Raw genomic sequence first — 22,475 nt, 5'->3', positions numbered from 1 at the left:
AGGGAAAACTTTCCTTACAGAATGCCAAGTAATAGATATAGAAGAAATTGTTAGAAAATCAATGGATGCCAAAACTGGTGAGTTTGTTGAGGAATGGGATATCCAGAGTATCAAAGTATCTCCCTGATTATTAAGTAAAAAGGAAAAGCAGTAACTTTATAGTGGGGAAACCTGGTGGTCATCACTATAACAAACTCGAAATGTTTTCATCACCAGCTTCACAGAAACAAACGGATTATCCTGACCCTCTCTGTACCGGAGGTACTAAAGACACACCTCGGCTTTGGCTTTCCTGCCGAAAATGTATAACCTCAATCTAATCCTGAGAAAATAGACAAATCCAATTTTGTGAGACGGTCTATATAACTGGCCTGTATACCTCAAAAATGTTAGTCAAGACAAAGAAAGGCTCAGGAATTGGAAACTAAACAGACATAACACCTAAACACAATGAGGAATCTTAGAATTACTTGGTCCTGGACCAGGGGAAAAGAGCTAGAAAGGACATTATTGGGACTATTGACAAAATTTGAATATGGACTACAGATTAATAGCATCATATTGATGCTAAATTTTCTGATTTTGATCATTATACTGCAGCTCTATGTTCGTGAATACTCGTATTCTTAGGAAATACATACTAAGTATTCAGGGGAAAGGGCCACAATGTCTCTTAACTTCCTCTCAAATTGTTCAGAAGAAAACAAGGATAATAAAGCAAATGGAGCTAAATTTCCTGGAATTTTTCTGCAAAAATTATATATTTTTATATTTATATTTATATATATATTTTATATAAATTTTAAAATATTAAAAAACTAGCTAAAAATGAGACAGAGAACACACAACAAAATGCTCCATCTCATTAGCAGAGAAATATAAATTAATACCACACAGGTGCATCATTTTATATCCAGCAGAAAGGCACATTTTTTAAATCCTGCCAATGCCAAGTCTAACAAAGATATGATTAAGTGCAAGTTTGTACACCTACTTTGAAGAACAAGACAGCCTTAATCTTCTGCACTTTCTACCCAGCAATTCTATTCTAAAGGGCATTAGAGGCTAGAGCATAAGCGTGACAGTGTCTGGGAACAGGATGTTCAAAACAGCATTATTCCTAATAGTATAAAATGAAACAAGTATCTTCACAAAACAGGGTAAATAAAATGATAGATGCATATGATATTATGGCAGCAGAAACAAATAGCATTTTCGATGAATGAGGGAAATCAAGAGTGAAAAAGCAAGCAATAGGTGAGTATATATAGTGTTCTATTTTCCTAAAATTCAAGTACTAGTAAACAATGCATTGACTAGGGATACATGTGGTCAAATACATATGAATGTAAAAGAATGAACACACCGCTCAGAACCATGATTTCCTCTTTACCTCCTTACATAGTCAAGCGAAGCAGATGAAGAGCACCACTGAATATTGCTTTGTGTTTTTAAAGATTTTATTTTTTTTAAGTAATCTCTACACCCAATGTAGGGCTCGAATTTAAAAACCCTGAGATCTAGAGTCCCATGCTCCACCAACTAAGCCAACCAGGCGCCCTGTTGTGTGTTTTTAGATAAAGGATGGTTTCTCCAACATTTCGTGATGCTTCTAATTTATAAAGAAGTAGTATGTAAATATTCCACCAGAATGAACACTTCTTAGGTGTAAGAATTATTGTTTTGTTCAGTTATATCCCTGGTACCTACAATACTGCCTGGCACAGAGTAGGTATATGAAAAAATACCATCTTTAGAAGGTATGAAATATTACATTAAAAAAGTGAATGAACAGATATGCCCCACCTAGAGGTGGTGGGGAAAAATGAAGATAAAAGGGATTCAAACTATGCAGACATCAAACTGCCCTTGGACAGGTAAAGTGAATCATCACTTCAGGATCAAACATTCTGATCCTGATGACTGATTATGAAGAAAAGACTCAAGGGAAAGAGAACTAAGCTCGCAGTTGAATGGGGACTGGCAAACTGAATTTAAAAAGAAAGCAGGAACTCGAGCCATATAATACTCACATCACTAAGGAAATGACACTTTCACTAAGGCTAGATGGAGACCCAGGGTTGCTCAAACTGTTCAGAAGACAAAGGCAAATAGTGAAGAGAACTCTCCTGAATAAAACTTCCAACAAATGACAATTCAGTACTGACTGGTACTCCATCTAGCCCCAGCCAGCCTGGTTCTACCCTGACGTGGCCAGCTTCTGTTTATTAGGAAGCAGAAATGCAGAAAGCACACGCCCACGAGCTCTTCCTTCCTGCTGACAGACCCCTGTAGATGAAAAACCAGAAGGGCTTTCCCTGCTGCTTTGAGAGAAGCTGCTCTGAGCTGTCTTAGGGCAATTCCATCAAAGCATAATATGAGTTCCTATCAGACAAAAGGCAATTTTCTCTAGAGGCAGAGGTGAGCACCTGGTAGTCATGGAAAGTTCACCACACTGCCAGTCTACCTTCCTTGCTGTGTTCACCTTCTATCAAGTCTAGGTCCTGCCTGCCCTCTATGCATCTGACTGGGGGCGGTACCCTAGAGCCTGCACGAAGCCTTCGTTCAGGTGGGTGGGAGATCACCTCCCAAGGGGAAGGACGGAAATCATGTGCAGTGTTTTGTGAAAGGCTGACAGGGCAGTGGGAGAAGAAAGTCAGGACTCCAAAGAGTGAGGACCCCTGCTGTAGACAGCTGCCTGTGATGGGGATGGCTGGCTCCTGGGCCCTGGTCAGCCTGCAGACCAAATCCTGCCCATTGGCCAGTGCCCAAGCTGGCCTTCACCTGCCCCAGCAAGGACACAGTGTGGAAAGGGCCTTGGGAGCGAGGTCCAGCTTCACAGAGGAAGCAATTCAGGGCTTTCCAAAGACAGTTTAGAGTTTGTCTTTTCAAAATGAGGAATTCTCAAATATCTGCCATCTATGCAAGGAAAAGTTCTCAAAAAATTTATTATAAAGGAGAAAATTGACAGAATATAAGCTTACACATTAATATTTACATTATACTCAAAATATATTACAGCTTTAATTTATGAACAGAAATATCCTGTCTTTTCTTCTTTTTCTTTCCTGTTTTCTTTGCATCGCTGATTTGCATTTTTACTTGATCTTGTAATTTGGAAAAGAATGCTTGAGATGACTTTAAGGCTTTGTCTTTACCTTCATCCTGCAATTAAAAATATAACACACTTATGCTATAAAATCTGCTTATAAGTAAAACAAGCCAAATGATTTCAACAGCGTACAAAGTATAAAAATCCAGAAACTGAGAAGAAATTATGAAAAATCACACCAGTTAGCACAGAGTTATTCTATGCCTTCTGTGCTGCTGTGATGTTCTTGTAACATTAAGGGAGGAGGGAGTGGAAGGCAAGGGCTGCCAGGCCCCAGGTGCTGTGAGGGCCCAGAGTTCGGGCCGTCACCCCCGCCAGGCGCCAGCAGTCTCGCACCGGCAGGCGGGCGGTGTCAGCAGGCTCAGGCCATGGAGCCGGGTGTGACCCACTGCTTGCCACCGCCTTCCCCACGAGGGCCCCCTGCAGTTTTCTTTCCTGCATCCTTACCTTTAGTAGCGAAGCTTTGCCTGTCTTGGTCAGCTGTTTTAACTTCTCAGAAGCCACTGCCTTCGTGTATTTCTCCGCTTGGTCTGGGTGGTTCTTTTCAAGCAGTTTTCTCCGCTTCTCCTTCTCTTTTAGTTTCATATGCTTCTGATATTTCTTTTTCCTCCGTTCTCGTTTCTTGTCTGTAGCTGTTTTTTCAGCAGCTGTTTTTACATCTCCGGCTTTGTTTTTTTCCTATTAAAGGTAACCACCAGCATACCAGTTAATCCAACTTAACACATCTCGGAAATGGGAGGAGTAGCAATTCCACAGAGCATGGCCAATGGGCTGTACCTACCGCCAAGAGTTGAGTAAGCAGTACCCATCTGCACCCCACAGAGCTTTGGGAGCTCAGCTCTTTAAGACCTGGAATGCATTCTTTGACAAAGCAGACTCTTACAGCAGCAGTTCAGCTCCCAAACTACATCGCAAAGGCAGCCTGGAGAGCTGGGTTATCCCGCTGACAGTCCCAGAAGCAAGCACCCTACAGCACTTAAGACTCCAGATGGGCTTTAGGGACAACTTCGGGGCTAAGCTGCTGAGGACAGCCACTGGCTGGCAGGAGGGGCTCCCAGAAATGGAAGGGAAACATCCAGGAGGATCCATGTCCTCTCTCTTCCCCCCAGCTGCCAGCTTATCCTGCCAGGGCCGTCACCTGCAGAGGTGGCAGAGGTCCTGAAGGGGTGGGTGTGGGTGCAGCAAAGCGCAGAGGGACAAAGAGCTGTGCTGCCAGGCCTGCCGGGAAGACGAGACCTGGCAGAAACCATTGTTCCTGTGTAATGCATGAGCTCCAATGTTCATGAGCCAGGGACTGCCTACATTTGGTTACATCCAACTTCTTCTAATAACCCAAATGTTCTATTCTAGACACTGATTCCATTGTTGATAAGCATCAAACGGATACAATAATGGGGGGGAAATGCTGATATTAAAGGATTGCTAGTCTATGAGCAACATAAACCGTTTATTTTAACCCAACATCACTGCTAGTATTCAAACTGGATTATAACAAGATATAGACATCAGATATTTACAAGAAGCTTTTATAATAATTCTGATACCTGTACCTCATAATATCAGATTATAGAAGACTGATGTTTGAATACTATGTAATACAATTAGTTTGACTACACTTAGAAACTGCTGATACATTACAATAAAAGCTACAAACTCCAGGATAATGACACTGAATAGAGATCTAGCTATAAACATAATATCTAATGTCTAATCTAAAATCTTATATATATATATTGCTAAATGTTTCAACACTGGTTTCTTACCTTGACTTCCTCCGGGGCCAGGAGAGCTGCGTCACTCATGCTCACTGGGGCTACCTCCTCCATGGTTATGGCTGGCAGGTTTGACACAACTTTAATCTCTGGAACAGGCTAGAAAAGAGACAGTACATTTAAGAGGAAGTCAGAAATAGTCCTAATATAAAATATTTATATTGTGAAACTATTTTTCTTACTATCCTTAAAATTGACTTTACTATTATTTTTATGTAGTGGTTCATCACTTACATACAACACCCAGTGCTCATCACAACAAGTACCCTCCTTAATAGCCATCATCTATTTAGCCTACCCTCCATCCACCTCTCCTCCAGCAACCCTCAGTTTGCTCTCTATTGTTAAGGTGTGACCCTATTTAAAGCATAATACATAAAATACTTTATGGAGGGGCACCTGGGTGGTTCAGTCGGTTAAAAGTCTGACTTGGTTTTGGCTCAGGTCATGATCTCATAAGTCATGAGATTAAGTGCCGTATATGGGCCCATGCTCCGTAGGGAGTCTGCTTGAAGATTCTCTCTCTCTGCCCCTCCCCCCACTCACTCACTCACATATAAATAAATCTTTTAAAAAAAGCTCTCCTAGGTTTAAAAAAAATAAAAGTTTATGGAGATTATTTAAAATGTGAGATGGTTGACGGCAAAAATATTAAGCTAACTGAAATGATGGCAGTGTTGGTGGGCATTCCTGCTTGAGGAATCCTGATATCTGAGTACTTGAGGGTCTTCTCTGTCTCACTGCTGCACCAAGACCTATTTCTACATGTTTGCAGGACATTTCTGCCATATCCAAACACCAGTTCTTTCGCCTACTACACTAAACTATTCCCATCTGCCACGGATGTGGACATTTTCCAACAATCCTATCTAATGTTAAATAAATTGATTTTTGTGAATATTATCCTGCCTTTGGTCATAGAAAAAAGGCCAGCTATAAGAAATATATAGAAAAAGATGCAAGGAAAAATGCTTATCAGAACAAGAGTCAAAAATAGGCTACCTGATAAACAAATTTTCTCATCTTCCAGCTACTGAAAACATAGCTTTACAAACAAATGTGAGATGATACAGAACTGCTTTGGAAAACTAAAACAGTATTGAAGTAAATCAAACCTATTAATTGTAAAAAGGAGAAATGTTATGCAATATTAACTGAAGAGCCTTTTTTTTTTTGGAAAGAAATGCCCAGGAAAGACAGAAATTAAAACAAGCTTCATGCTGATCATGGTAATAACAGGACACCAGTGATTATTACCTAACACTTACACTAATGCTCTTTGCATCTAATTCTTGCACATTTCTGAGGAGCACCAGGGGACAGGGACAGGGACTCTGTCGCTTGAGTGGAGTAAAAGATGGAAGTGTGTCCTGGAAAGAACACAGGACTGAGGAGAGAGGGGCTCTACTGCAGAGAGTGTCACTGATTCCTTCACACACCCCTTTTCCTTACCGCAGTCCTGGCCATATGACAATCAACTAGCAGATGTGTGCCCCAGAAAATTTCAGAGACAACAACAATAAGTCATTCACACAACAGGATCCTGGATTCTAACAGAAAAAAATGTCAGCGTCTGAAAGAAATAATTTCTTCCATTGCACCACTGTTTACTTATTTATTAGGAACATTGTATTGCATTCTACAATTTAAAGAGAAATACAGAGAAAATGGGAGATAGCCCAGAAAATAACAAGAACAACAAAAATGATGAATGGTCAACAGGGCTTAAGGGGATCATGAAATATGAAACTGAATATGAAAAAAAAGTTCAAATTAAGGGGAACCTGTACCAAAAATTCTATACTTCTGAAGAGAAATAAGAAAGGCTTTCAAACTGGGTCATGTAGGCCCAAATACATTCCCTCCTTCTTCAATTCCCAAGGTTCCAAGGAAAGTCTGAGTACTTCCCCATGTCAGGCTCCGTGTTAAGTGTGATGGACACAGCAGGGAAACAGCGGTGAACAAAACACGTTTGTGCTGGCTTGGAAACGAGTACAGGACGATCGGCAATTGACCAATGGCGATCATAGTGCTATGAGGGAGGAGGGAGACGGCATTCAACCTGACACCACAGAGATAGGAAGGAGCCAGCCATGGAAAGAAGGAAGTACAGCCTAACAAGCAGAGGAGAGAGCCCAGCAGGAAGATGTGAGGAAGGGGGGCATTCTGCCCCACTGAAGGCACTGGAAGAAGACCAGTGTGGCTGGGGGCAGAAAGCTGTGGAGACGAGAGCGGTGAGAGGGAACCAGATCACATGGGGCCTTGTAAGGCACAGGAAGGGATCATGTTCCTCACATCCATAACTTTTTCACAGTAAGACCTGCTGGCCAAGAGGGGTTGAAAATTCCTCTCTTTTCTTCATCTATTACATAGCCCACACTAGGCGCTTTGGTATCTAAAGATGGCTTCTGCCACCAAAAACTTACTGTCATAAATTACACCTGATTAACCAAAAACAAACAAACAAAAAAGCAGGTGATAAATGCTGATTGTCTGAAAAGACAAGATACTCACACATGACAAAACACCTAACCATCAAAGAATTAGAAGGATTTTGGTGATTACCTCTTCTGTATAGATGAAAAGTGAAGCAATTTGCCTAATTCACAAAGCTAGTTAGGGGCAGAATCAAATTCAGGTTTCTGACTTCTAGACTAGTCCCTGAAATTCATGATACCTCATTTCTAGAAAACACAAGGGACACAAAGGGGCAATAGGTGAACAAGTACCAAAAGGATGGCACAGCATATTTTATGGGTTCACAGAGGATAGTGAGAAGGAAAGGAAGCTCTAAAAAGTAAAGAAGCACTGAGCCAAGCGTGGGGGAGTCAGACAGACAAGATACTGGAGATCTGGGCCTGGTGCAGGGAACATGATGCAACGGGGAGAACACAGACCCACAGTTAGATCCAACCCTCCCAATGTCCTAATAAGCCTTGGTTTCCTCATCTGCAAAACAGAAAGACTACTATCTGCCTTAGTGTTTTGTGGATAAAGAGTTAATGGGCAGGGCCACTACCATCATCAATCCCAACTTTAGTCCTCCTCACAAGACCAACTAACTAGCAACTATCCATAGACGAGATAGCACTGGGAAAATCCCAGAACCGGAGGGTAAGGCTGAAGCAACCCTCCCCCACCACAGAGACTGAGAAGGACTACATTAGAAGGGTAGGAGAGGCTACACTCTCACCATATCATCCCTCTCCCAGGCTGGCACAGTGCCCCATTGAGAGAGACCTGGCCTATGGTTTCTCCAGTGGGAAGAGAGGCCAAGGTGGCATTCCAGCTCCCCACGACTACAGGACACTTCCGGGCAGGCCCAATCATGTCTGTGTCACGGGGATGTGGGGCTTGACCACTGAGGATCAGACTGGGATGAAGAACAAGGGCAGGGCTTCCAGCAACCAGTGCTTGGATCTTCGCAGACTGTTGCTCCTTGCAGGAGTGCTCAAGTCGAGATCCCAGCCAGCAGCCTTGCCCATCTCTAGAGCCAAGCTGGTGCTCCTGTCTGGCTCAGAGATGTCTCCACCCCCAAGATCACTGCAGCATTATTTACAACAGCCAAGTCATGGAAACAATAAAAGTGCCCATCAACAGATGAATGAATAGATAATATGGTGCATATATAAATACACGAGCAGGCACACGCAGTGGAATACCATTTAGCCATAAAAAGAAGGAAATCCTGCCATCTGTGATAACACTGATGGACCCTGAGGGCATTATGCTAAGTGAGATAAGTCAAACGGAGAAAGACAAATACTGTGTGATCTGGTTAGGCAGGAAACTAGGCACGGGACAGGAGGATGGACCTTAGATGTCCTGCCCGAGAGCCCCGCCCAGGGACCACCGCATTCTACCCATCTAGCAGTAGTTTTAGGGTTGCAACATCCCAGCAGAGAAAGAGTTAAGTTTGTTGTGCTTACTGCACTTAATGCAGAAAGCAACATTTGTCTTTATTTGACCTATGTCTCTAGAATAGAAATAATGTTGTGGTTGCCCACTCTTGCAGGCACTTAGAATACATCTTGGAAAGGACATGAATACTTGGCTAATCATTAATAATCCAGGCCTGTCACTGAAATGTTGCCACCCTAGGACCCTCCCGAAAGAAAAAAATGATATAAACCCACACCCCAGAGTTTCTGGGGCCTTTGTCTCTCTTGACTGGCCCGCTCCTCCCTTGGAGTGTATTTTAATAAAACTCTGCTCTGCTTTAAAACAGCAGGGTGACTACAGTTAACAGTATTGTATACTTCAAAGTTGTTAAGAAAGTAGATCTTAAAAGCTCTCATCATAAAAAGAAAACTACAACTATGTGGGGTGATGGATATTAACTAAACTTTTTTTTTTTTTAAGATTTTATTTATTTGACAGAGAGAGAGACAGAGGGAACACAAGCAGGGGGAGTGGGAGAGGGAGAAGCAGGCTTCCCACTGAGCAGGGAGCCCAATGTGGGGCTTGATCCCAGGACCCCGGAATTGTGACCTGAGCCGAAGGCAGACACCCAACGACTGAGCCACCCAGGCGCCCCTAACTAAACTTACCGTGGTAATCATTCCCCAATATACACACCCAGGTATGTCATGCTTTTCAAAAGTGCACACTAGGCCACGTTGCTTTCAAAAAAAGACCTACATTAGTACCTGTTTTTACTAACTGACAGAAATCTGAAAAGAATTTTCACTTTTACAAAAAAAGTGAAAGCAAAAATAGCATTCAGCATCTGTTCTACAGCAAGTGGCCCTGCCCAGCTCCTTCCTCAGGAACTACACTTGGTATCTCAGCATCAAGCCACCATAGCTTTAAACAGTGTCTTCAAGCATCTGTGCTTTATCTTGATTTATTTGTGCATCCATTACGAGATTGGTCCTAAAGTATCAGAAAAGCCTAGAACAGGTTATTTTTGGGGGTCTGAAAAGCTAAAAAAAAAAAAAATTCCATTTAATTAATGGTAATCGCTTTTTTGCTTTACCCCATTTAGGTTTGTGAAAGGTTTTATAGTAACATTTTGCTTTCTGGTGGTGGGGGAACCTATATTATCAAGCCACTGTTGTACATCTTAAACTTACACAGTGTTACATGTCAATTATATCTTAATAAAATTGGGGAAAAGGGGTTAACATAAAGAACTTAATATGGCAAATAGCAGGTATTCAGAAAATACCAGGTACAGACATTACAAGTCTCCAGACCAACCACAGGATGAAAATACAACTGAAGGCTGAACAATAAGAAAAGTGTGAGAAATGAAGAGACCCCATGGCTAAGACTTTAGGTCTGGCAAGGGCCCATTTGGAGATCAGGGTGGATCAGCAGAGGAAGCCAGAACTGTCTAGGACTAAAAATTCCTACAGGTTTGTATCCTAAAACCAAACAAAGAGCTAGCCTCACAGAAGCTCAAAGAGGAATTAAGGTCGTATCTGCTCTGTCTACACACAAAACTGTTAACACACTTACTGGTTTAGGGATGAAGTGAAAGTTTGAGAGGGCATCCAATTTTAAGAAGAGGGAATCCATCATTTTCTGAATTTCTTTGTGCTCTGGATTTTCTTCTTCTGCCGTTTTTTGCTTAGGAAATAAGTTCAACAACATCAGACTGAGCAGCTTAATACACATCACAGACAAAACACAAGGGTCAATAAGGGTATGCCCCCATTTCTCATCATCAAGGCTTTGGCTTCAAGACACATCACAAGGCAGAATCAAAGTTATCAATACCATGACAGTGCCTGCACCAGCCAAAGAAGCAATGTGGTGTGTATTTTAGGAGTGGCAGCAGCCCCTCCCTCTATGATTCAGAACTTACAATTTAATCCCCTTGGTATTTACTTCTGTCAAGAACTAAGCCACTCCCACTCAGACAGCTACCATTAAAAGAAAGGGAGCTGGGTAACAAGGGTTGGATGTTAAGGAATTGGGAATTGTTGTGCACTGTTGGTGACGATGTAAATGGTGCAGTCACAATGGAAATAAATGAGGTAGCTCCTCAGAAAGTTAAACAGGGAACTGCCATATGACCTGGCAATTCCATCCTTAGGTAAACACCAAGAGAATTTAAAAAGAGGTTCTCAAACACATGTAAACATCTGTTCAGAGCAACACTATTCCCAACAGCCAAAAGGTAGAAACAACCCAATGCTCACAATCCCCTTTTCCCTTTGCCCGTAATGTTCATTCTAAAAGGCTAAGACTGTTATTTGCTTTTTTATTAAGGCATAACAAAAACAAAACAAAACACACCAGAATGGGGAAGCAACTGGCTCTTTGCCTCCATGACCCTGATGCCAGAGATGCATCGGGGTCTGTCTCCAATGTCTGTCATCAGAGCCCACCTTCAGCCACATCTAAGCACTTGCCAGTGCTTCTTTATTTTAACTTAACTCATTTTTTTATCCTGAACATGTTGTTTGCCTTATCCCAGCTAGTAATGGCTGTGAAATCATACACATACAACTAGAAGTTCATTCATGTGCTGTGTACCATCAGCTTGCTTACTACCTCCAGGATGGATACAAAACTTCAGAAAATACTCATCATCATCCCCAGAGGAACTCCTAATGGAATGGCTCTAGAATTAGCCTAAATTAAGTCCATACTCAAAAACTTGTGAATTCTGAGACATAAATAAAACTAATATTTACAGAGCTGGTACAGCTGTCATGTTACATATTTAATTTTTAACTCTCATCGTTACAAAATGCTTTCTGTATTTACTGAACCCTCTCAAAGTAGCCAGGCAATGTTCAATGACATGTTCCTTCAACTACCACTTTGGGTTGCAAAGCAGCCAGGAAGAACTAATTCAAATCTTTCCAGATCTTCAACTTAACAGTGGCATCGAGGGCACTGATGGCTACTGCTGCTAAAGTGACATTAATTAATCAAATCTGGCAGAAATCTTAAATGGCTTTTGCAAATAAAAACGCCATCTCATCCCCAAGCACATACTGACCACATTCTCAATAAATCAAGTGTAAAGGAATAATTCAATTACTATACTGGTAATATAGTATGATTGGAAATACGACTTTGTCCTATTTTAACCAGGGTGAAAAGAAACAAGAATCAAAAACCAAATAACCCACCAGACCAAAAATCTGAATGAATTTCACAGATAACTTCTAAAGTATTAATGAGAACTGATTTTAAAATTGTAGGACTACTATAATAATTGCTGGAAAGTTAGTAATTAGCTGTGGAACAATTAGGTGACCAATGAATAATTGCAAAATAAGCTCTCCTACCCCCTCAAATTCAGTGGCAATATTATAACCCCTCTATCCTTAACATACTCTGTCTCACATTTAAATGAGGTGAACCAAGGGCTCAAGATTTATTTCATGATTTTCAGCCACCAGGGTGGAATCAGTAGAACTGATTCTCTACTTCTCTTTTTTTAATAATGATGGCTTTGCCTTCTGGGCTTCCTTACCTGGTTGAGTTTGATGTACTCCTGCTCATAAATTTCAGCAAGGCTCAATTTGCTCTTCTCATGGTCTAACGTTAAACGTTTTTTATATTCATATGCATCCTCTTTCGGTCTTTCTTTACGTACTACATCATCCCAAGCCTGCAATGTAAACGTTGGAAGGCACATAAATTAACAGAATCTATCATTTCATTCTAGGCTCACATAAGACTCTTCCCCTGGAATATTTATGGTCAATCCAGAGTAAGCAAATTATAGCAAGAAGTAATTAATTTCAACCTGCAAAATGACTATTCAAGTCACAAAAAAATAAGTATTAATGAAAAGCAAAGAGGGCATTACTTAAGTTTCCTTTTTGTTTTTGTTTTAAGTGCATCTTTCTCCTCGTTACCAACTTTAATTCCCCATTTCCCCATCATGGTTTGTTTAAAAGTCAGTACTTTTTGTTTGTCTTGTTGCATTCAAATTTAAGGATAGTCCACATATAGTATCTACCCTTCAAACTCTTCCTATTTGGAGCAAACATCATACACGTTTTAAAGCCATCCCTTATTGTACATGTCACACACCCTGTTTTATTCTAAGTTCACAAAATAAGATCAATTCTTTCTTTTCCCATGTGATTGATATTTATTGAACACCTGTGTAGCAGAGTGTGTAGACGCCCTGCTTCATATCTCCGGCCCATCTCTGAGTTCACCTGTAGCTGCAGTGAAACCATGTCTGTACATGCTGACAGCTTCCCATATCAAGCTGGGACTCTGCTTATCCTGTGGGTTTTCTGGAATGCCAGAGGATCTTGCCTGCCTGCGCTCAAGACAGCTCTGAGGTGTCTAGCACTTAACACCTCCAGAGGCAGCTCCTGACCAGTTAAGGACTGAGTTTAGTGGATAAATATTCCAGCAGATCCATTCCCAGTGGGGTAAATCTGAGACAAATTCTACATAGATCCTCAGGGGTCCCCAGCAGGTTTCATTCCCAGTTGCCCATTGTGATGGTTAATTTCATGTGTCAATTTGACTGGGTGAAGGGATGCCTAGATGGTAAAACATTGTATCTGAGTATGTCTGTGTGGGTGTCTCTGGAAGAGATCAGTATCTGAACTAGTAGACTGAGTAGAAGATGCCTTCACTAATGCAGGTGGACATCATCCAATCTACCGAGGGCCCAAACAGAACAAAAAGTGGGAGGGAGGGTGAATCTGCTCTCTGCTTGAGCTGGGACATCCATCTTCTCCAGTCCCTGGACATCAGTGCTTCTAGTTTTCAGACCTTTGGACTCGGATTGGAACTTCAGCACCAGCTCCCCTGGTCCTCAGGTCTCGGGACGCAGCATTCCTAGTTTTCTGCTCGTGGATGGCAAACCATGGGATTTCTCAACCTCCATCATCACATGCGTCCTTTCCTTCCTCATTTGGGGTTATTGAAACACTTTTCAGTATTCGATTTTAATGTATCAATTGTGTTTTTGATTATCTTCCTATACTTTTTAAGTGGGTGCTCTAGGAATCTAAGATCAATTCTTAAAAAAAACTTTGCTAGGTTTGTTTTTTTTTTAAGATTTTATTTATTCATTTGACAGAGAGAGAGCACAAGCAGGGGGAGCAGCAGGCAGAGGGAGAAGCAGATTCCCCGCAGAGCAGGGAGCCCGATGCCGGGCTTAATCCCAGGACCCTGGGATCATGACCTGAGCCGAAGGCAGATGCTTAACCCACTGAGCCACCCAGGTGCCCTTTTGCTAGGTTTTTAACATTTGAAAAAAAAATAAACCCTTTATTTGTCCCAGCAGATACTGTGCCTAGATGAAAGGTCCCAAGTATGACCACATCAGGTCAGAACCAGTCACCATACCTATCACCCTCCACCAGCTTCACCAGGCACCACCAGAAAGGTGAACAAGGGGCAAGGAAGACTGGCAGCGGCTCTGGCTGTCCCCTTCTCCTCACGAACAACTGCCCATCTTTCCAGAGCACTAGTGAAAGGCAGTGTCTCACACAACAAAAGCAACAACAAAAGATGAGGATAGTGTATACTTAGTATAGACTTCAGGGTAGATTTAGGGCTTTAAATGAAGAATTGATAAACAAAATTTCTATGAAAACAAAGAAGAGTGATGGTCCCAAAATAGTCTCATCCTATTTCTAAAAATTTCAGTGAATTTTAAATTGTTAAGTTTCATTCTTACTGACCTGATCTCTTATCCTCTGCTTAATGATATCTTCCAGTTGAAGGGTGGTTTCCTCTGTGATCACAGGTGCTAAAGGAAATATAACATGTACTCATTAGGTAGATAGAAACTAGACCAGTGGTTCTCAAAGGGTGGTTCTTGAACCAACAGCATCAACACCTAGGAACTTGTTAGAAATGTGAATTCTTGGGCTCTATCCCACACCTACTGAATCAGAAAGTTGGGGGTGGGAGTGGAGAAGGGCCACCCTCTCTGTGTTTAAGTAGCTCTTCTGATGCTCCCTCCAGTTTGAGAACCACAAAACTAGAGGGTATCTGGTAATAAGCACTAATACTTTTAGTCCATGCACCTGGGGACTCTCCTCAACTTTTTTATTCTCTCTAGAACTGGATAAAATGGAAATTCATTTTGACTTCATAGGTACAAGAAAGAATTTGATGAGATGACCAGGGTTTCTGGTTAGAGTACACAATTTGATCGGCAGACAATGACAGTAGGCAATGCACACAGATCACTAGCAGAAATCATTATAAATTACACATTAGGTACCCTGTAGGCACTAACTAGCATATTAGTAATTCCTGGGTGAATTAATAGTACTGTGGCTATGTAAGAGAATGTCCTATTTCTTAGAAGATACATGTGAAAGTACTTCGGAGCGAAGAATCATGATATTGATAAGTTACTTTCAAGTGACTCGGGAAAAAAGTACACACCCTCGATCACTTACATACCCAAGGAAGGGAAAGCAAATATATAAAATGTTAACCGGTGAATTCCGGTGAACAGCATCTGTATGTCTGCTGTACTGTTTTTTCAACTTTTCTGTATGTTTACAAGTTTTTTTAATTTTTTTTAATTTTATTATGTTAGTCACCATACAATACATCATTAGTTTTTGATGTAGTGATCCATGATTCATTGTTTTCGTATAACACCCAGTGCTCCATGCAGAATGTGCCCTCCTTAATACCCACCACCGGGCTAACCCATCCTCCCACCCCCCTCCCCTCTAGAACCCTCAGTTTGTTTCTCAGAGTCCATAGTCTCTCATGGTTCGTCTCCCCCTCCGATTCCCCTTCATTTTTTTCCTTCCTACTATCTTTGTTTTTTGTTTTTTTTTTTTAACATATAATGTATTATTTGTTTCAGACGTACAGGTCTGTGATTCATCAGTCTTACACAATTCACAGCGCTCACCACAGCACATACCTTCCCCAATGTCCATCACCCGGCCACCCCATCCCTCCCACCCCCCACCACTCCAGCAACGCTCAGTTTGTTTCCTGAGATTAAGAATTCCTCATAGCAGGGAGATCATATGATACTACAAGTTTTTAAAATGAAAAGTTGGAGGGAAATAAATAAAACTTCTTCTCTATGAAATAGAACCGTAAAAAAGCGCGGAAACACACGCTTGCAGGAGCCCAGTGGGCTCACGTACCCATGCGGACTGCGTGGTCAAAGTGCAGAGTCTCCTCTAGGAGGCTGTTCTCTGGGCGCTTTTGAGCTGTCACTTCCCCTTGAAGCTGCCAAGGTTTTTTTTCCAACAACTCTTTTTCTAAAAATGAAATTTTTTCATTCATCTAAGAGAAAAAGTTATTACACATTTAGGAAACAAAATCAGAATTATAGCTAAATAAAAGCAACAAACAATTTTTTTTTTTTTTTTTGACATAGGGAGAGACAGTGAGAGAGGGAACACAAGCAGGGGGAGTGGGAGAGGGAGAAGCAGGCTTCCCGCCGAGCAGAGAGCCCGATGCAGGGCTTGATCCCAGGACCCTGGGATCATGACCTGAGCCAGAGACAGACACTTTTAGTGACGAGCCGCCCAAGCACCCCTCAACTAACATCTTTAAAAGCACAAAAACAAGAAACGCATTATTCCTCAATACGCTTGTTTTGCTCTTGCCACCGTTTTATTACTAGCCAACAGTGACCTCCTATTCCTGATACCTGAGGTGGCGTGATGAGCTGCAGATGACCCTCCTCTTTCCCTCCCTGATTTGAAATGCCACGTTTATAATATACTGAATTCCCCCAGAAGAATTTGGGTAGATTTCGGGGCTCTATTCTAGTCTAATGGTCTATCTATTCACAAGCCACTATCAATTTTAATTTAATATTAGAGCATTACAAGATTAATTTATTAGAATATCAGTAACTGAAGAAGCCTCTTTTGACCCCACTCCCAAATCCAAATTATCTCTAACTACTAAAAGACATCTATAATGACTTTATAGTGTTCAGAATGCCAGTCTTCTCAGTCACTTTACTGAGTTCTCGTATTTTTCCTAATAGCTTTCATTCATCTGCTTAGGTTTTTCCAGTATCTTTTGCAAATATTAATGCTCACTTTAGTTTTTCTTACCTCTTATCTTTCTCTTTTGTAGTTGCACTAATACTTCTACAAGGATGTTAAAAAACAGTGGTAACAGTAATTGTGGACATTCTTATTCTTCCTTTTAAAGGGGTATTTCTAGAATTTCACCACTGAGCATGACAGCACTTTCTGGCTAGATGGGTTTGTATAAAAGTGAAAATTAGGAATGAATACTAAATTTCATCAAATGTCTTTTTGACATATAAGAACCATATGGTTTTCTCCTTATTCTGTTATTCTGTTAAAACCAAGAATTATATTAATAGATTTTCTAATCCTGAGTCAAGAAAATGAGGCCCATTTGTTTGTGGTGGTGTTAGTCTTTCACTGTGTTATTTTGGATATTTACATCACTATTCATAAATGAAACTGTGTGTGAGTGTTTTAATGTCAGGTTTGGGTATCATGTTGTAATAGCTTCACAAGAAAAAAAGTTTAGAAGCTTTACTCTTTATATGTGGGAACTGATCAAACAACATTCAATTATGTATTTCTTGAAAGTCTGATATAATTCTCCAGTAAAACTAAACCTGCTTTTCTTTTCTTTTTTTTGAGAAGACACAGGGAGGTTAGGACACTAACTCAATGCAATTTCATATTTTCTTTCCCAATGCTGCCCGCCCCCTCCTTTAAATCTTCTCTCTCTTCTAGGAACAATCTGACAATCATGGACTTAACTCATTCTTTTTCTAATAATTCTTTTGATATCCTTGATATATTTGATTATTTGCCTAGTCTCATTTCGAATTGTGTGATATAATTTTAATGTGTTTAAATGGCAAAGACAAATGATTGGAGCCAGGCTATATCTATTTTTTGCAAATGGCACTTCATTTGTCTGAAATCATTTCATAAGGAAATAATTTTTATCAACTTTGGAAGATGTGTCTGAGATGGAATTAACATTCAGACTATGTGAAGCCATCTACAAATTATCTCAAAGAAGCAGTATCCTTATGAGCAGTTGAAACAGCTACAAAGAGAGGTTCACAGGATAGCTAATAAAAAAAAAAAAAAGCCATTAGTATAAAGAAACCAGGGACAGAGGGAAAAAACACATTTTTACACAAATCGAAAGCCACATGTTGGGAAATACAGCATTTTTGCAAATTAGCTACCATCCACATGGGGATTTTTATAGAGTGTCTGGTAGAGAGTAGCACCAAGATTTTTGTTTTTTATTTCTTTTTAAAGATGTTATTTATTTATTTGAGCGAGTGAGAAAGAGAGGGAGCACGTGGGGGGGGAGGGTCAGAGGGAGAAGCAGATTCCCCATTGAGCAGGGAGCCCGATGCAGGACTCAATCCCAGGACTCCAGGATCATGACCTGAGCTGAAGGCAGTCGCTTAACCAACTGAGCCACCCAGGCACCCAGATTTTTGTTTTTAAGCATCTGCCTTCAGCTCAGGTCATGATCCCCCCCATCCTGGGATCAAGCCCCGCCATCAGGCTCTGTGCTCAGCAGGAAGCCTGCTTCTCCTTCTCCCTCTGCCTGCCTGTCTGCCTACTTGTGATCTGTCAAATAAATAAATAAATATTTTTTAAAATAAATAAATAAATAAAGGATAAGTAAGCATTCCACCAAGAACAAGAGTAGATTAGTTATCTGTGAGTTGCACAGTTCTGGTAAACATATAAAAAATTCCTTTAATTCCCAATTCTTACCTTTTCCTGTCTTTTTTCAAAAGAGGATTTAACTTCATCAGAATCTTTCTGTACATTTAAGATATTTGTATCCTCACTTTCCTCATCATCTGGCAAAGCAAAGGTCACTCTTTTCGAGGTTTCTTTATGCTGTTTACTGTCTTCACTCTCTTCAAGGTCATTATCTTCATCACTATAGTACCAAAACACTTATGAAAGGATAATACACTATTTTTCATTAGGAAAACAAAACCAATTCTCTAGAAAAGATATTCTATATACCTCATGCAAATAGAATTCCAAAGTCATTCAGTTATTAAGGAACAGAAGGTATTATTATTCAGGTGAAACAGAACAAAAAGTGTGCAATATATAAAAAATAAATTACTCCTCAATCTATAATACAAATGTATCTCACAATAATAATAGTAAAGGTATTTTTATTGGAACAAAAAGCAAACAAAAGCTCCTTGTAATAAAGGTTTGATTGCCACTGCCAGTGATATTTATCTTCATCGGATCATCTTTAAAGCCCCTTTAAACTCAGAGACTTTCTTCTGGCTACCTTGTAACTATCTGATCTTAGAGAATATAACTTCTTAGGACAAACATATTTGACAATTATGAGTACACACATATAATTGGATGGTTCTAGCTTACAGGATTCAAAATACTCACGTTTCAGAAATGCTCCCTTCTCCTTCTTCGTCAGCAATTTCTTCCTCATCTTCATTTGAACCCAGTTCATCGTCATGAACACTTGCTAGTTCTTCATCACTTTCAACTGGATCAAAAAAGTCTTTGTATTTCAAGTTTCTGGAACTTTTACCTGACTAAAGTAAAAAGACTTTTCAAACTTTCAATTAAGAACAGAAGAACACGTTAAATCATGCGTATATGTGTATGCGTATTACATAGGGGGAACTGGTAACTGACAACATTACCATAAAACTGTAAGAACTACTAGACTTTAACAAACTGGAAGGAAGCATAGATTCATTTATAACTGGTAAGACAGAGCACAATATTCCTAACTCTAAAGCTTCTAACTATAATTATTTCCAAAATATCCCTGCCTAAAGTATACAAATGCCTTCCTCTATTATTATTTTTAGCATTTGGTGAGAATATGTTTGAGGGAAATTCTGAATACCTCTAACATGTGTGATTATGGTTCTTATACTACAAAACAAATATTCTGTGATAAGGAAATGATGGCTTTGGTTTAATTTTTCTAGTCCATTGTTTTCAACTGATCTTATATTTCATTTACACCCTGGTGAGTTTTGAGGTATTTTAAACCTCTTCTCAAGAAATAGAACAAAATCTAATTTAAGGAGGTAGAAAGTCCTCTCTCTCTTCTCCCAAAACTTTACCTTAGGTTTTTGACTTCTAAGCAGTTCTCCCTCATCTTCATCAGAATCAACGTCTTCAAAAAAATCAATGTCTTCCTCTTCCTCATCATCTTTTTGTTCTTCTTCCTTTTCCATGTTTTCTAAAAAGGTCTCCATTTCAGACAGTTTGAAAAATTTATCATCTACTATGGACTTCTCTCTTGGTTTCCTAGGCACTTTGTCTTGCACCTTGCTCTGTTGCTCCAATTTGCTGATATCAAAATCAAGATCAGAATCCTCATCGCTGAAAACTGGACTTTTCCTCAGATCAACTTTGCTCAAGTTTTTAGCTCTCTCATCCACTTTAGGATCATCACCACTCAGGTCAGCCACTTCCTCCTCCTCATCTTGTTTGAGGGCCTCCTGGCCATCAGACTCCACCTCTGAGCCTTCCTCTTCACACTCCTGCTCTTCATTCTCTGGAAGAAGACTGATGTCTTTGTCTTTAATGGTTTTACTAACTGCATTCTGGAAGTACTGTAAAATTGGTTCATTTTGCAATTCTAGTTGTTGCCAAATCTGCTCATCATCAAAATTGTCTATCACCAGTTTTTTTAACGGACTTCCGTGGATCCTGTCATTCTCTAATATTTTATTAAAATCATAAAGTACTTTTGTTAACGAAGTGAAGTTTGATGCCAATTCATCTTGAATCCTATTAAGGGAGCACAGGGAGAAAGTTTAAAGAGATTTATAATTAAAGGCAATAACCACACCTAAGCACTGTGAATTAAAAGGAAAAAGAAGCCCAACTCTTGTGCAAAATCAAACTTGAATGAAATATCAATTTTAAGTACAGATTCTGGCCCCTAAGAGTGTATTATCTTGCTAAGGAGCCACACTAATATATAACTAAGTCTATGATCCGCTATATGGATTTTAGGCAGGGAACTATTACACACCTCTTTGCTTAAAGATATATAGTGAATCTTAGCCTTAAATGCTCAACTCTGCTATATTATACGCCACTCCGTTCAGTCAGCCAATGGTTAACACTTGCTTTGGCAAGAGTGCTTAGAGAATACATCTGAAGATGTGACATCTGAAATGAGACCTGTATATAAGGAGACAGTCTTACAAAGACCTGGAAACATATATTTCAAGCAGAAAAAACAGTGAGAACAAATTTCCTAAGATAGAAATGAACTTGGTGAGTTTGAGGAACAGAAATGCCAGCATGGCTGGAGTGTGGTGAAGGAGGCAGAAGGCCAGGGAGGTAGATGGGAGCTGTATCATGCAGGGCTCAGAGGTAAGAGTTCACTATTTTAAATGTAAAGAGAAGCCATCAGATGATTTTAAGCAAAGGAGGAAAATGATGTCATTTACACTTTGGAAAGATGGCCAACTGAGGGAAAGGAACGAAAGTACAGTAATTAGGTTGACACAGCCATCCAGGCAAAGGACAATAAACAACTGTGCAGGGGTTAGAGCAGCAGATACTGTGACAAGCAGTCAAATTTAGAATATAGTTTGAAGATACAACCGAAAAAATTTGCTGATGAATTAAGAGGTAGAAATGAGAAAAAGGAAGATATCAAGGAAGCAGCTTAGTTATATGTCTGAACGACTGAAAAAAACAGAGGTGCCAGTTACTGAGATAGGGAAGGCAGGTGCACGTGGAAAAGATTTTAGGGAGGGCAGAGTATAAAAGAGTAAAACAGAAACAACAGGTCATTTTGGACATAAGAAATTTGAGATGTTGAGAGCGTATATAGCTGTAGCTGCTGTGCCCCTGAAGCTCAAGGGAAAGGTCGGGTGTGAAACAAATCTGAGAGCCACCCTTTCATAGATCATACTTTTAAGTCCTTCAACAAAATACAAAGAGCTTGTGTTGGGAAGAGAGATTAAAGTCCTAATTCTCAAGAAGCTCATCGTGGGGGCTGCAACAAACAACAAATTTAATACTTTCAATAAAGTATGATAAATAAGTAAGCACTGGGTGGTTTGGGAGCATGTTGGAGAAAAGAGCAACCAACCTAGTGCACGCGCACCTGTGTGTGAAGAGTAGGGGGGTGCGTAAGACTCAATGGAAGGCTCTGGGCCTTCCTAATCGAGCTTAGTTTGGTTACTACACGACTGGGAGATCGCACTGTACAGCATTTAACAATTTAAACTTTTTTGATAGGCTAGCGGAGCGTAACTATCTGAAATCTGGGGGAAACAGATGTACGCTTCCCTTTACCTTCCCCCTACTCCAGAATTTGCTGGGGACCAGCAGTCCGCACCCACGTGAGACCTGGGCCGCACCCCGAGCCCGGGCTCCGTTCACTTACGTGAGAAAGCACTCTGGCTGGCCAGTGGCTTTATCAACCTCCTTCAGACACCGCTCCAAGGTCCGTCGACGCCAGACCCGCGGGGCCATTGCTGTCTACAACTCGGGACACAGCGCCGCATGCACAGGAAAGGGCCGCCCGGAAACCGCGCCACAAAGACGCGCCTCGCGCAAGCTGGACCCTGGAGACAAAGGTTCCGCGGCGTACAGGTTCCGGACCCACCCCCTGATAGGGCCAATGGCAGCGCAAGAACTTTCACTGGGCCGTTGGTCAGT

At 40.7% G+C, this 22,475-nt stretch overlaps 1 protein-coding gene across 1 annotated transcript; it reads right to left on the bottom strand.

Moving 5' to 3' along the window:
- Window positions 1–2,924: 2,924 nt before the first annotated feature.
- MPHOSPH10 (M-phase phosphoprotein 10) lies at window positions 2,925–22,410 on the bottom strand. The gene is made up of 11 exons (XM_025893227.2): window positions 22,201–22,410; window positions 19,910–20,582; window positions 19,212–19,366; window positions 18,555–18,726; window positions 15,951–16,092; window positions 14,508–14,575; window positions 12,323–12,460; window positions 10,348–10,458; window positions 4,876–4,983; window positions 3,560–3,790; window positions 2,925–3,165 (listed from the first exon to the last, which is right to left on the bottom strand). Exons 1-11 carry the CDS (start codon window positions 22,287–22,289, stop codon window positions 3,016–3,018), a joined length of 2,037 nt encoding a protein of 678 aa, XP_025749012.1. The 5' UTR covers window positions 22,290–22,410; the 3' UTR covers window positions 2,925–3,015.
- Between the last annotated feature and the right edge of the window lie 65 nt (window positions 22,411–22,475).

Source organism: Callorhinus ursinus, unplaced genomic scaffold (assembly GCF_003265705.2).
Source record: "Callorhinus ursinus isolate GAN/ISIS: 27379988/994484 unplaced genomic scaffold, GSC_fseal_2.0 scaffold47, whole genome shotgun sequence".
Lineage (NCBI taxonomy): Eukaryota > Metazoa > Chordata > Mammalia > Carnivora > Otariidae > Callorhinus > Callorhinus ursinus.
The sequence above is the reverse complement of the archived record's forward strand: the minus strand, read 5'-3'. Positions and strand labels throughout refer to the sequence as shown.

Excerpts from the sequence above, each read along its gene's own strand:
- MPHOSPH10 (XM_025893227.2), bottom strand. The coding sequence starts at position 22,289 with ATGGCCCCGCGGGTCTGGCGTCGACGGACCTTGGAGCGGTGTCTGAAG. Across the intron at positions 14,576-15,950 it reads TGACCACGCAGTCCGCATGG|CACCTGTGATCACAGAGGAA; the intron begins GTACGTGAGCCC and ends TATTTCCTTTAG. Across the intron at positions 4,984-10,347 it reads TTCACTTCATCCCTAAACCA|CCTGTTCCAGAGATTAAAGT; the intron begins GTAAGTGTGTTA and ends TCTCTTTTCTAG.